The sequence below is a fragment of the Thalassophryne amazonica genome, chromosome 12 (genome assembly GCF_902500255.1).
Source record: "Thalassophryne amazonica chromosome 12, fThaAma1.1, whole genome shotgun sequence".
Taxonomy (NCBI): domain Eukaryota; kingdom Metazoa; phylum Chordata; class Actinopteri; order Batrachoidiformes; family Batrachoididae; genus Thalassophryne; species Thalassophryne amazonica.
Window position 1 is genome coordinate 12,376,091 of NC_047114.1, and position 13,991 is coordinate 12,390,081.

At 41.7% G+C, this 13,991-nt stretch overlaps 1 protein-coding gene and 1 long non-coding RNA gene across 2 annotated transcripts in view; both read left to right on the top strand.

The window, feature by feature from the left end:
* Positions 1-3,420, top strand: part of myo10 (myosin X) — a 289,282-nt gene extending 285,862 nt beyond the window's left edge. The window contains exons 36-39 of the mRNA XM_034183772.1: positions 164-274; positions 1,413-1,902; positions 2,056-2,247; positions 2,539-3,420. Of these exons, the coding sequence (XP_034039663.1) occupies positions 164-274; positions 1,413-1,902; positions 2,056-2,247; positions 2,539-2,631 (886 nt within the window). The 3' untranslated portion in view covers positions 2,632-3,420. The remainder of the gene's footprint in view (positions 1-163; positions 275-1,412; positions 1,903-2,055; positions 2,248-2,538) is intronic.
* Positions 3,421-5,314: 1,894 nt separating this feature from the next.
* Positions 5,315-13,404, top strand: LOC117522667. The gene is made up of 3 exons (XR_004564285.1): positions 5,315-7,212; positions 8,193-8,196; positions 13,393-13,404. It is a non-coding gene; the product is annotated as an uncharacterized LOC117522667 (long non-coding RNA).
* Positions 13,405-13,991: the final 587 nt, after the last annotated feature.

Genomic DNA, 13,991 nt, shown 5'->3' on the forward strand with positions numbered 1-13,991 from the left:
TTAGTAATGCGCTCTATGCTTCATTAATGTGCGCTGTGCTTCATTAAGGTGCTCCGTGCTTCGTTAAGGCGCTCTGTGCTTTAAGGTGCTCTGTGCTTTGTTAAGGTGCTCTGTGCTTCTGTAATGTGGTATGTGCTTCATTAATGCGTTTTGTCCTTCACAGGCTTTCAGGCAGTCAAGACCAACAAAACACCGGCTGGAGTTATACTTCAAGCTTTACTTGCTTCTTGGACAAGGACAGTGTCCCCAAAGACACCGTGGAGTTTGCCTTCATGTATCGAACAGGTTAGCAACACCCCCCCCCCCCCAAAAAAAAAATACTGTTATTGTCATGAGATTCGCTTTTGCTGCTGGTCACCTCTGATTTGAAAAGAGATTTAAGGTTCTTTAAGTTTTACCAGTTTTTTTCTCATATTATACATATAGATACATATTTGTGTGCGCGTGTTATACAGCGCAAGCAAACACATGTTCATGTCCTGTGTGCACGTGTTGTCACGGTGCAAGCAACACACAGTCAAAGTAAGATCATAAAGAAAAACAAAAACAACTTCTTTCTTCTGAAGAAATTCCAGAAAACCACACATTTGAATGAAAATTATTTGGAAGTACAAGAACAGCTGTTTGAAATTAGGAAAATGACACCAGGTCTGCTTCGGGCTGCTTCATGTGACGTCATGACGACGCAGCAATGTCTGTGTCAGGTGCGCGCAGCAGAGGGCAGAGAGCCGGTGAGGACGCAGCTTGCAGGTTCTCTGCACAGAGAAATCAGACTGCACAGTTTGGCTGCAGCAGACTGTGCAGTCTGAGTTCTCTTCTAGTTATATTTGTTCTTGTGCTGAGCTGAAGGTCTGTGCTCTGAGTTCTGTCATAGTTTTATCTTTCTTACTGTGACAGCGAGCTGCGCACGCAAACAAACCATCCGTGAGTAAATGTGGAGAAGTCTGTTGATGTTTGTTCTGGACAAGGAACCAGAGCAGGTGGATCCACCGACGTGAGCACAGATCTCCACAGAGGGTCGGATCACGCTCTTCTCTTTTCAGCTTCTCCAGGACTCAGGCGCTATGATCTCCGTCACAGTGCCAAGTCCTGGAATGCAGAGATGCAGACGCACACTGCTCCAGCAGTGGCTCCAGGTGCATTTTGTTTAAAGTGTGGAGATCAACGTTGGCTTTGGTTTCGTTTTGTTCCTCTTTCGTTCCTTTTGTGCTCCTTATTCACAGGCTATTCAGTGATAAAGCTCGTTCGCCCACCTTTTCTCAACAATTTGTCACTTTTTTACTTTTTTCCCTTTGTTCAGGAAACATCGTATGCTGTGGGCCTTAAGTACAGAGGTTCTTCAGGATTCTTTGTTGAGAACAAACTGTATGATGTAACAAGTGAATTTACTTTAGTTTTTCTAAGTACTAAAGTTTCTCTCTTCAGGCGCATGAGGCCGTCATTCGTGGTCGATATCCGGCCCCTGAAGAGACGCTGCAGTTCTTGGCATCCCTCAGACTGCAGTATGTTCTGGGTGACCACAGCTCCCAGGCCAACATCCCCGAAATGTCACAGGTGTTCCCCATGGCCCGGTTACGGACTCGCGTGCAGAACTCAGCTAAGAGTTTTGCGTCAGGCACCGGTTCGGTGACAGAAGGTTCAGGAACATCGGAGAGGAAACGCTCCAGCTTCCTGGAGGGAACACTGCGGCGGAGCTTCCGGAGTGGCTCGTTAAGCCGACAGAAGCTGGAAGAAGAGAACAGCCTGGAGGTCTGGATGAGGGAGGAAGCAGCAGCGGTCCGTACCAGCGTGATGGACAAATGGAAGAAACTCCAAGGGATGAACCAACAACAGGCCATGGTCAAGTACATGGCTGTGGTGAAAGAGTGGCCGGGATATGGATCCACGCTCTTCAACGTTGAGGTGAGAGTAAACCGATGTCTTCTGTCAATCTGCATTTACAGATGCTCGTTGCTGTTCTTATCAAAGAAACCAGGTTTTTCCACCCCGTGTTTCCTCATCTCCAGAGCTGGTTTAGTCTCCTCACAGTGATGAGGACTTTGTTTGTCGTTTCAGTGTCGGGACGGCACGTTCCCGTCCGTGCTCTGGTTGGGTGTCAGCCGCGAGGCCATATCAGTGTACAAACGAGGAGAACCGTGGCCTCTGGAGGTTTTCCCATATGAAAAGATCCTGTCCTTTGGTGCTCCGCTGTCCAACGCCTACAAGATCAAAGTGGAGGGTCGCGAGCTGGTCTTCGAAACACAAATGGTTTGTATTTCATAACATTTCCCAGAATTAAACTTGAAAATTTAACATTGTTTCAGGAGTAATCCTTTAATACATTAAAACTTTACCTTTTTAAAAGTTAATAATGGTGATTTTTATGTATGGCTTCAGTTCTGGACACTGTTTGCTTTAATATTAAAGGCTGTCTCTTGTGGCTCCTCCTCCTCCATTATGAGCTATCTCAGTGTCCCAGTTTTCCACTGTGGAGAGGAGACCGCTCTTCTTCTTCATGTAACATCATGAACTTTAAACTCTCCTCTTCCTCCTCCACAGGTGATGGACATTGCCAAGCTGATGAAGGCCTACATTAGCATGATCGTCAAGAAGCGCTACAGCAACTGTCAGTCATTGAGCAGCACCTGGTGAACCCTGACCGTTGACTTTTGGGGAGGCACTGGGAGCTGTGGACGGTCCGTTCTCAATGCTCGCACACGTCACACCGCGAAGATCTTAAGGATAAGTCTTGTTTCTTTTTCCATTTGAAAACATTTTAGGTCCACACCTGATCTTCACCACAGCACTCTGCCCAAGTGCCTCTGAGCAATTGCGGTTTATTCAACAAATCCCCCCCAAGGAAAACTGCTGCACTTGTTGCCTTCCAGCACAGTAGGGGGCGCTATGGATGAATCTGCAGCCAGACCTCCCGACCCGGCTCGAGCTTTTATGTTTGATATCAGCAGTTTGATGCTTTTCAGTAATTATGAGCCGATGTTTTGTTGAAGATTCTCAGCGATGAATTCTCCAAGTTGAGTTGACATCTGTTTTCTTTTTCACTCACCGGTTTCTGTCTCAGGTTTGGGTTTGAGGGCTGTTTGTGTGTGAATGTCGGTCTGTCAGAATGTAAAGCAATAAAACAAAAAAACTGGAGGCGGAAACGCTTTGGATGTTAACTGTAAATAATTTGTAGCTCCTCTCCGTCATTTCAGGTTTGACTTGTGATGAGTTGAAGGTCACAGATGTGACTGCTTCAAACCAACGTGCTTATCCACAATCCTGAAGGTGCTCCTATGTTCCCTTTAGCTGCTTTGTGATGTCACAGACCCTAGACCCCTTATAGCAAATGTTAGTATTTTGTCAAAATGGTGCTCACCAAAGAAAAAGAATGCTGAGGCAGCTCAGCCTTATCACATGCACAGATATTTCATCATTTTCTCAACAAAACTGGATCATGGCTCCATATGTCCATCACCGGAACGCTACCTTTTCGGTAACTCTGGCTTTCGCACGGTTAACTACACAGAGGTCAGACTGTCCAGAACCGCCTGCAGCTTGTTAACATGTTTGGCTGTTTTCAGTTGGTTGGTCAGTTGGATTGAGGATGAACCTGGAGCTCAGCAAAATCATTTCAAGATGTGTTCTGGACCTTTTGGAATTGGGGGGGAGCATTTCCATAAAGGTCCAGAACACATTTGAGGTACTTTGCTGAGTGCACAATCAGGAAAAAAATGATGGCACTAAAAATTTCTAATTTGTCTCACTTCACATGACCATATATATACAGTGAGGAAAATAAGTATTTGAACACCCTGCGATTTTGCAAGTTCTCCCACTTAGAAATCATGGAGGGGTCTGAAATTTTCATCTTAGGTGCACGACCACTGTGAGAGACATAATCTAAAAAAAAATAAATCCGGAAATCACAATGTATGATTTTTTTAATAATTTATTTGTATGTTACTGCTGCAAATAAGTATTTGAACACCTACCAACCAGCAAGAATTCTGGCTCACACAGACCTGTTAATTTTTCTTTAAGAAGCCCTCTTATTCTGCACTCTTTACCTGTATTAATTGCACCTGTTTGAACTTGTTACCTGTATAAAAGACACCTGTTCACACACTCAATCAATCACACTCCAACCTGTCCACCATAGCCAAGACCAAAGAGCTGTCTAAGGACACCAGGGACAAAACTGTGGACCTGCACAAGGCTGGGATGGACTACAGGACAACAGGCAAGCAGCTTGGTAGAAGACAACAACTGTTACAATTATTTATTAGAAAGTGGAAGAAACACAAGATGACTGTCAATCTCCCTCGGTCTGGGATTCCATGCAAGATCTCACTTTATGGGGTAAGGATGATTCTGAGAAAGCTCAGAACTACACAGGAGGACCTGGTCAATGACCTGAAGAGAGCTGGGACCACAGTCACAAAGATTAGTAACACATGATGCTGTCATGGTTTAAAATCCTGCAGGGCAGCAAAGTCCCCCTGCTCAAGCCAGCACATGTCCAGGCCCGTTTGAAGTTCACCAGTGACCATCTGGATGATCCAGAGGAGGCATGGGAGAAGATCATGTGGTCAGATGAGACCAAAGTAGAGCTTTTTGGAATCAACTCCACTTACCATGTTTAGAGGATGAGAACAACCCAAGAAACCATCCCAACCGTGAAGCATGGGGGTGGAAACATCATACTCTGGGGGTGCTCTTCTGCAAAGGGGACAGGACGACTGCACCGTATTGAAGGGAGGATGGATGGGTCATGTATTGCGAGATTTTGGCAAACAACCTCTTTCCCTCAGTAAGAACATCGAAGATTCGTTTATGGCTGGGTCTTCCAGCATGACAATGACCCCAAACACACAGCCAGGGTAACTAAGGAGGGGCTCCGTAAGAAGCATTTCAAGGTCCTGGGGTGGCCTGGCCAGTCTCCAGACCTGAACTCAATAGAAAATCTTTGGAGGGAGCTGAAACTCCAAACCTGAAAGATTTGGAGAAGATCTGTATGGAGGAGTGGACCAAAATCCCTGCTGCAGTGTGTGAAAACTTGGTCAAGAACTACAGGAAACATTTGACCTCTGTAATTGCAAACAAAGGCTACTGTACCAAATATTAACATTGATTTTCACAGGTGTTGAACATACTTATTTGCAGCAGTAACATACAAATAAATTATTAAAAAATCATACATTGTGATTTCTGGATTTTTTTTATTTTTTTTATTTTTTTTTTTTTAGATTATGTCTCTCACAGTGGACATGCACCTAAGATGAAAATTTCAGACCCCTCCATGATTTCTAAGTGGGAGAACTTGCAAAATCGCAGGATGTTGAAATACTTATTTTCCTCACTGTATATATGTTTTCGGCTGTGGGTCTTTTTTTTGGACTTGCTGAATATTTGGACTTTGACAGTTATTCTTTCTATGTGAACGTGGACTCGTAGTTCAACTAGTCTGAGGGTCATTTCACTAAAATCACCTGAACAGTGTCAAAATGACAGCATGAGTTCCGTGCAATTAATGACTTAAAGGAGCATGTTTTCTGTGCCATCTAGTGGTCAGGTTTAGATTGCAGTCCATCCAATACTTAATGTAGTACTCAAAGAATGTGGGTCAGATGACAGGAGAAATGCACGTTTATGTGGCGCTCTGAGGTTTCTGCCGCTAACTGCATGGATCCGTACGTTGTTTCTCCCCCTTATTGTGTTGTTTAGACATGAAGTTACGATACTGTTGTCTTCTTCACAAAACATTTTGACACCTAATAGATCCTTGACATTTGATTGGTGTGTTTGTATGTCATGTGATGTTGGTTATTCATCCCACAGTGTGACTGGCATCATTTTTGTTTTTTTGTTTGTTTTTGGGGGGGGGGGCAATTTTGTCTTATGCATTTTGCACCACTGCACAACTCCGATTAGCTTTTCATAAGAATGCGCTCATGACACACGGAAGCTAACTCCACTACACTATAAGCCAATGAGAAGCTTACGCAGTGCTTGAGGGGACAACTCTAGCAGCCAAAGAAGCACTGTCAGCGTGTGTGGGCGGAGTCAACTGCTGTGTGGCACAGAGGTGTCTCTGCCCCACTGTTTTCAGCTTCCTGTGCCAGCAAAAAGCAACTAACTTTATGTAAAATATCAAATGACATGGATCTATTTAGGTGTCATATTAAACAAATAATGAATGTTTATGAGTGCAGTGGAAATGAAAATATTCTTATGACTGCACTCATAAACATTCATTGTTTGTATACCACAGTGTGTTGCTTTTTTATTTATTTTTTTAGTAGTGTGGAATTTGGTGTGACATACTGAAAGATCAGGCATTTGTTAATATTATGACTCATGGCAATAATAGTAATAATAATAACTATTTATACAGGGCTTTCTCAGTAATCAAAGTACTAAATAAACTACAGTAATAAAAGAAATAAATGGCAGTAATAAGTACATGACAGCAATGCACAAAAATCTCAAATTACTTGTAAAGAGCTGATGATATAGAAAAAGGTGTGATTTATGCTCCAGTGCAACTTGTATATGTTTTTTTTGTCTTCAAGAGGCATTTTCTTTTCTGGTGTGGCTTATACTCTGGAAAATACAGCTATATTTTCAACTTTGCATATGTCACTTCGTGTATGTGAAAGCTACACAGTGGTAGCCAAACTGGCCAGCTTTCTAACGCTGACATTTTATAGTCTGAAAAGGTTAGAACTTGAGTTCTCTCATCTACAGCGTTGTGTCTCTTTGTCATACACGGGGACCTTTGGTGATACGGCTGAGCTTCAGTTACTGGTTTGGTTGCATTTTGAAACCTCAACACCAGGTGGTGTTGAAAACTCCATCATGCTGCCTTAGGGGACCAAAAGTAATCTAAACTACAGTTATCTTCTGAGCTGTTCCATATTCCGCTGTGTGCTGTTCTCTCGCTCGTTGTTAAATCAGCTGATAAAAGATCTACAGTTCAGTTAGTCATCTGTTAAATTAATCATGAAGAAATCTAGACTATTAAACGGCACACTCAAAAGTGAGCATAACATGAAGGAAACTCACTCATGAGGAAGGCCAACCCCGTGACCACTCTAGAGGAGTTAAAACCTTCAGTGGCTGTGATTGGAGAGACTTGTCTGCCGCTCCAGTCACAGTCACACAGGGAACTGGAAGACAGAACGGTGGGATTCATTATTTTCCTTCAACTTTGTTGGAGTCCAAATACATTTGGTGACATTAACCAGGACAGAGATTTGTAACATTCCGCTGGAGCTCCGCGGGCGGCAGATCCATTCAATATGCACATGCACGTTTTTCCCCTACAGTGCCTTATTGTATATTATGTACACTTTTTTTTCATGTGTGGTGTCTTTTTTGGCATAATGTGCAATGTTATGTATATTATATAATCAATCACGTGGCTGTTATATTTTTTACAATAAGTCTTTGCCTTCTCTTGTCTTAAATGACGACCATGTCACGATTTTCTCAGTTAATAAAACAAGTTGGGGGGTTTTTTCTATCTAAATTAGAGCCTGTTTCTGTATAATCTGTTTTATATTGAAATAAAGATTGAAGTAAGTGTGGGATTGTTTGTATTTATTTCTTTTGAGTCAATAATGGTGATCATGTGGCTCAACAATAATCCCGATCCAGTGGAACAATGTCACTGGACCATAACTGAAAAAAAAAAAGTTTCAAATTCCGAGTGTTTGTGAACTCCATTATTCTCTTGAAGAATACTTATACACACACTTTAAGTAAATCAACATAGTCTGTAAATAAGCACTGCTAATGTTCACGCTCGCATTCAGTGAGTTCTCACCCAGCTCGGATGTGGTGGGTGGCTAACGTCTTGATCACGAAGGCACATAAATAAAGCCAAGTGTCAAATACATGGCTCAGTTTTTGGTGCTAAGCAAAAATAAAATAATTAAAAAAGCTTTAAAATAGACACACATGTCTACATATTGGTAGATACTAATATAAGCAACAGGTTGGTTGTTGCTGGTGATGTCCCACAGTAGCCTGTACTCCAGCTTCTTGAAATGGATCAATGTCTCCACCTGTTGGACATTTACCATTAATGCAGGTACAATAGTTTTGTCCAAAGCTTGACTGTGTGTGTGTATGTATGTATGTATGTGTGTATATATATATATGTGTGTGTACCATTCGGATGATTCAGACGGCTTTCGGTGACTTTTCAGTTGTGTGACTATCCGAAAATTGTGGAAGAGGTGGGCATGCCACAGCATGTCCTGTGAGACTTCAACACGAAGGTGCTTTTGCCCCGCCGTCAGAAGCTTTGGCACGAATTTCACAGCCAGTCTTTTCATGGCCAAATCTTCTGTCACAGTGGAATGTGCCGAAAAAGTGCTGATGTCCACCTCTTCCACAATTTTCGGATAGTCACACGACGGTCCCGCATCACCACAGCGTTCACTTTGGAATGATCTGGTCATTTCAGAATGTTGATGGCCAACCGTCGCTCGCTTTCCACCGTTGTGCGGACGTCTTTAAACCGGTTGTACCGCTCCTTAATCTGTGTGATGCCCACAGGATCATCACCGAAAGCCGTATGAATCTTCCAAATGGTTTCCACCTGGCTGTCGCCCAGTTTCTGGCAAAATTTGATGCGGCGCTGCTCCAGTCGTTCCGTGTTTTTCCTTGCAATGAAAATCTGCCGAGAGCACAACACGTCTGCACACAAAGGCTACTTACTAGCAAATGACGCAATCGACAGGCGTGAAAAAGTTCACGCATGCGCACGAAGGTTCAAGGTTGGCTGATGCAAGCACACGCGATTCAAATCCATCAGGTTTTTGCAAAAAATAAAAAGGTCCGATACTTTTCTAACAGACCTCGTGTGTGTGTATATATATATATATAATATGTGTGTGTGTGTACCATTCGGATGATTCAGACACAGGTCAAAATAATTAGGGAAACGGTGTTCCTGTGATGATGCATATTGAGAGATAGGAATCTCGATTCCTATCGAGATTCCTAGCGCCTGGTGGTCGGGCCTTAGCCCATGGGGCCCGGCCGGGCTCAGCCCGAAAGAGCGACATGGGCCCACCCTCCTGTGGGTTCACCACCTGCAGAGGGGGCCGTGGGGGTCTATGAGGCAAAAGATAGTAAAAGCTTTTAGCCATTTTAGAAGGTCAGTTGTAATCTAATGGCTTCAAACCTACAGATACCAGAAATTCCTTTGTTTATAAAACCTGGTAACAAAGAGGGATACTTGCTCAGACAATTATCTGTTTTTTTTGTTTGTTTTGTTTTTTTATTTTTTGTTTTTGCAAAATTGTTTGTGTGATGATGTTACATCTGGCATCAGGACATCAAATTGCATTGAGCAACAACAGGAAACGTTTGTATTGTTGGTGAAAACCTGTGTCAGCCTCCTTTATTACCACAGATACATCGTCAGGATTTGATCAGGGAATTGAATCGATAACGCCTTTGAAATCTTATCAACTCTGACTTCTCATACTAAAACGAGAGTGATGAGTTAACAGCAGCTAAACGCCAGAGTTTTGGTCTTACCAACACAAGCTCTTCCTTCAACAGCTCATCAGGATGAGGTCACATGATGGAACCAGCTGTCAATGGAGAGCTGCAACGTGCAGACAAGAAACATCTGCACGTATCAATTTACAAACCAAATGGACAACAAAAACCAAACTCTTCATTGGTACAAATAATCTTTATACATTACATGTTGCATTAAAAATGAACACAAACACAGCGAACGCCACATTCAAGTCATTTCACCTTCAGCCCTGTAAGGCACCAAAATAAGTGTTTTCAAAAAGATCAAACTCTGGGTAAAGAACAAAGACCCACTTACACTTAAAATCCACAAACAACAGAAATAGTCCATGAGCCGAGCAGGTTACTGATGCCACCTAATGACACTAAACACGTGCAATCCAGCCTCAGTGTAACATGACCTACACATGAATGTATGGTGGCCATGGTCAATGAAAAATTACACAGAGGGCAAAATTTTAAAATGCTCCCATCATTGAAAACTATACAACATTATTTGTCTGATCATAATGATTTAAAAATGGCATAGTTTGGACTATCTATGACAGAATGTTCTGGAGTTATGAGGTAAAACAGCAAAAATGGTGACAAGGTCAGTTTAAGTTGTACAGGGGTCAAAAGTTAAAGTTTCTCCAATTTTGATAAAAGCTGATGTTAACATGGTTTTGAAAAAGAATCATTTGCATCATGTGTCATGTTGAGTTATGTTATGGCGTCATAGAATCTAATCGACATCAGCATTGTTTGACCTTTACTTTGAAGTCAAAACATTCAGTACAGTCAAAACTATTCCACTGATTAATCCTATTCGCTCTACTAATAATTTTCATCACTTTTTACCAAAATTTTGACCCCTGTGCAAACTGACCTTTCTCACCATTTTTTACCCCATAACTCCAGAACAATTGGTCATACATAGTCCACTCTCCTAACTTTATGATCAGGCAAATAATTTGGTTTACTTTTCTATATCAATGGAGCATTTTAAAATTTTGACCCTGACCTGGCTATAGTTGCCACCCTGGTATGACCACCATGCATTTTTGTGTCTGCTGTGTGTTATTTAGTCCCCTAAGTAGTACAGATTGGGTCAAAATTGCCTCCTGGCTCATGGACAAAAAAAAAAAAAAAAAAATGCAACATAAACCACCTGCAAACGAGTGCTGAGGAAGCTCGGAAGTTATTCAAAAGCCTGAAAAGAATGAAAATGTACAAATACTAAATTTCCATCTGTCTTACATCAGGCTTTTTGTGCTCAGGTACAGTCATTGTGGCAGAATCTGAAGATCTGGAATCTCAGTTAACATTCATTCGTAAAAAAATATAGAAGCAGATTTATTGATGATGCAGAACTGCACTGAAGCAGTTCTGCATCACGTGTCATGTACATTTAAATGAATTGGACACTTTCAGGACATCTTGAAACACACAGCAACATCATTAATGTTGTGCCGTTGTATTGGGGGCGGGGCCTTGTGTTTGAACAATTGAGTATATTTAAGTTCAGCTGAGGCAAAGAAAGTACAGAAGGTTTGACGGTTAAGTGTTTCTAGAATATTCTTTGATTGATTGTCTTTATTTGTGGATTCAAGTTTTTTGAAACTTTCACTTCAAGTTGAAATATTATGAACGTTGACATGGACCTTTGCCTTGTTGCCCAATCACAGGCTGTCTTTGTCCTCCTGACGTAAACACTGCAAAATACAGCAGTTAACACAGAGAACGTCCAACACATCAGTCCAAACAGAACGCCCAACACGTCGGGCCAAACAGAACGTCCAACACATCAGTCCAAACAGAACGTCCAACACATCAGTCCAAACAGAGTGCCCAACATGTCAGACCAAACAGAACGTCCAACACATCAGGCCAAACCTGTTTGGAGTATATGTTGATTTTGGACATTGTAATATGTAATTTATATCACACCTAAATTGATCATTGTCATTTAATTGGTGGATTGTAGGTCACATGGCATTGATTATTTTCCCACTGTACCTGACTTGCAGTGTGATGGACCAGTGATTTGGACATTTTGACCATGTGTGCATGGCCCAGCATGCAGGTGCCCAAGTGTTGAGAACCCCAGTAACTGGAGAATGCTAAGGACACATCCACTTTTCATCTGGTTGTGGCAGATACAAGTTTATTTCAAAGATGTGGCGATGCACCCATTGTCTGCTTGGGTGGTTGTCACCCAGGACCCAAGGGAGTTACGTTGTGTTGTGGATGTGGTCAGGCACAGCACCAGCCACATGCTCCCAGACTTGACTTGCATTATATATGGAATTTTTTTTTGTGCAGTTTGTTTCCATACGGGCATCTGGTGAGGTTGCCCCTAATCGTCTCCATAGAGAGGCATGTCCAACTGGGAACAGGTCCCGGGGAAAGACCCAGGAAACATTAGAGGGATTATATTTCCCAGGTGGCTTGGAATGCCTCGGAATCCCCTAGGAAAGATTAGAAAACCTGGTTTGAGGATAGGGACGTGTGGATTGAGCTGCTTGTCTACTGCCACCATGACCCAGCCTTGGATAAGCGTCAGAAAATGAATGAATGAATGATGACTCCACTACCTTTTCATAAAAATGTGTTCATGATACGAGGAAAATATAGCACGTAGCCTTGTCTTGACTATGAGGTTACAGCATCTACACAACACTCCACGGGGAGGGTCCACTGGTCCTAACCTCTTTATATTATTTGATGGTGTATATTACAACCTGATATTACAAACTGATTTTGAAGTTTTGTACTGTTGTGAGTCTGTCCAGTCGTATGTATATATTTTTCTCTGTGCCATGTTTTCATGTGTTGGTCTTGTCTGTCTTCTGTGTGGGGTTCTGTCTTTGTGTGTGTGTAGGTGGGTATTCCCCAGTCTTCATAAGACACTCCTTGTTTTCTGTTCGAGTGTGGGTCATTTGTATTATGTACCTTGTTGAGTCATTTTCTGTGGTGTTCCCGATGGTTGTACGTCTGTCACTCTGGCTTCCTCCCTGTTTTTCTCAGCCCTATTCCCTGGGTCACACCCTCACAGGATGTTCACCTCAGCTCTGTATGTTGGATTGTATGTCACTTTGAATTATTAAAGCACCTTGGTTTTTATACAAAGACCTCCGAGTCCTGGCTGCCTGCTTCTGGGGTTGAATTTGATTTTGTTCCTGGCTCCCAATCATAGCATGTTTGCAATCTGTTGAATTGCAAATCAACAAATAATAGTAATTTACCATAATTAAATGTTTTTTTTAATTGTCACACTTTTGTAACATTACTTTAGTGCAACATACAGCCTACCGTAAATGTAAAACCAAGTTCAACCTTTTCTCCTTAATACTGGGACTAGGACTAGTGGACCCCAGGATGTTTGAAATCAGTCTGCAGGAAACTGGTTTTTGAGAAACATCTGATTTTGTTGATCCAGCAGGAAATTATTTTCTTTTAACTTGATTTGTAAAGAAATCACTAACTAAATGTACAAAAAATATCATGTCCATAAAGAGTATTAGTGTCAGAAGTTTTGTTTGGTATGTAATTTAACCATCTCAAATCCTTAAACTTAAAAAACTATGAATAAAAACATAAACAGTTCCAAAACTGTTCTGCAGAGTTTGCAGTCAAGTGTAAAACAAGTCTGGAAATGTTCAACCACATTCCTAATGATCTGTATAGCTAGCTAGCTAGTACATCACATGGCTTTTACACTCTCGTAACAAGATCGCTGACCTAGCAGGCTAGCATGCAGCTAACTCAAAAGCGTGCTCTTTGGTTAATGCTAGGCTGCCTCCCTGTGATTTTGCTACATAAAATAACCATGAACAGGAGATACATTAGCTACTTCTGTATGTTCAGTAGCTTCACGCTAACGACATAATAGCTGAAGGGGGACTCAACAGTATACAATAAATGTTTGAGTCCAATGGTACGAATATTCACCTTGAATGGTTTGTTCCAGCTTTCACCGAATTAAATATTTGGTCCGCTGAAAGAATGTAAAATCATTCATTATTTGTTTTATATAATGGCTAAAATACAACCCCAATTCCAGTGAAGTTGGGACATTGTGTAAAATACAAATAAAAAGAGAAAACAATGATTTGCAAATCCTCTTCAACATATATTCAATTGAATACACCACAAAGACAAGATATTTAATGTTCAAACTGAGATTTTATTATTTTTGTGCAAATATTTGCTCATTTTAAAATGGATGCTCTAACACATTTCAAAAAAGCTGGGACAAGGCAACAAAAGACTGGGAAAGTTGATGAATGCTCAAAGAACACCTAATTGGAAACAGGTGAGTGTCATGATTGGGTATAAAAGGAGCATCCCCAAAAGGCTCAGCTGTTCACAAGCAACAATGGGGCGAGGATCACCACTTTGTGAACAACTGCTTGAAAAAGTAGTCCAACAGTTTAAGAACAATGTTTCTCAACGTTCAATTGCAAGGA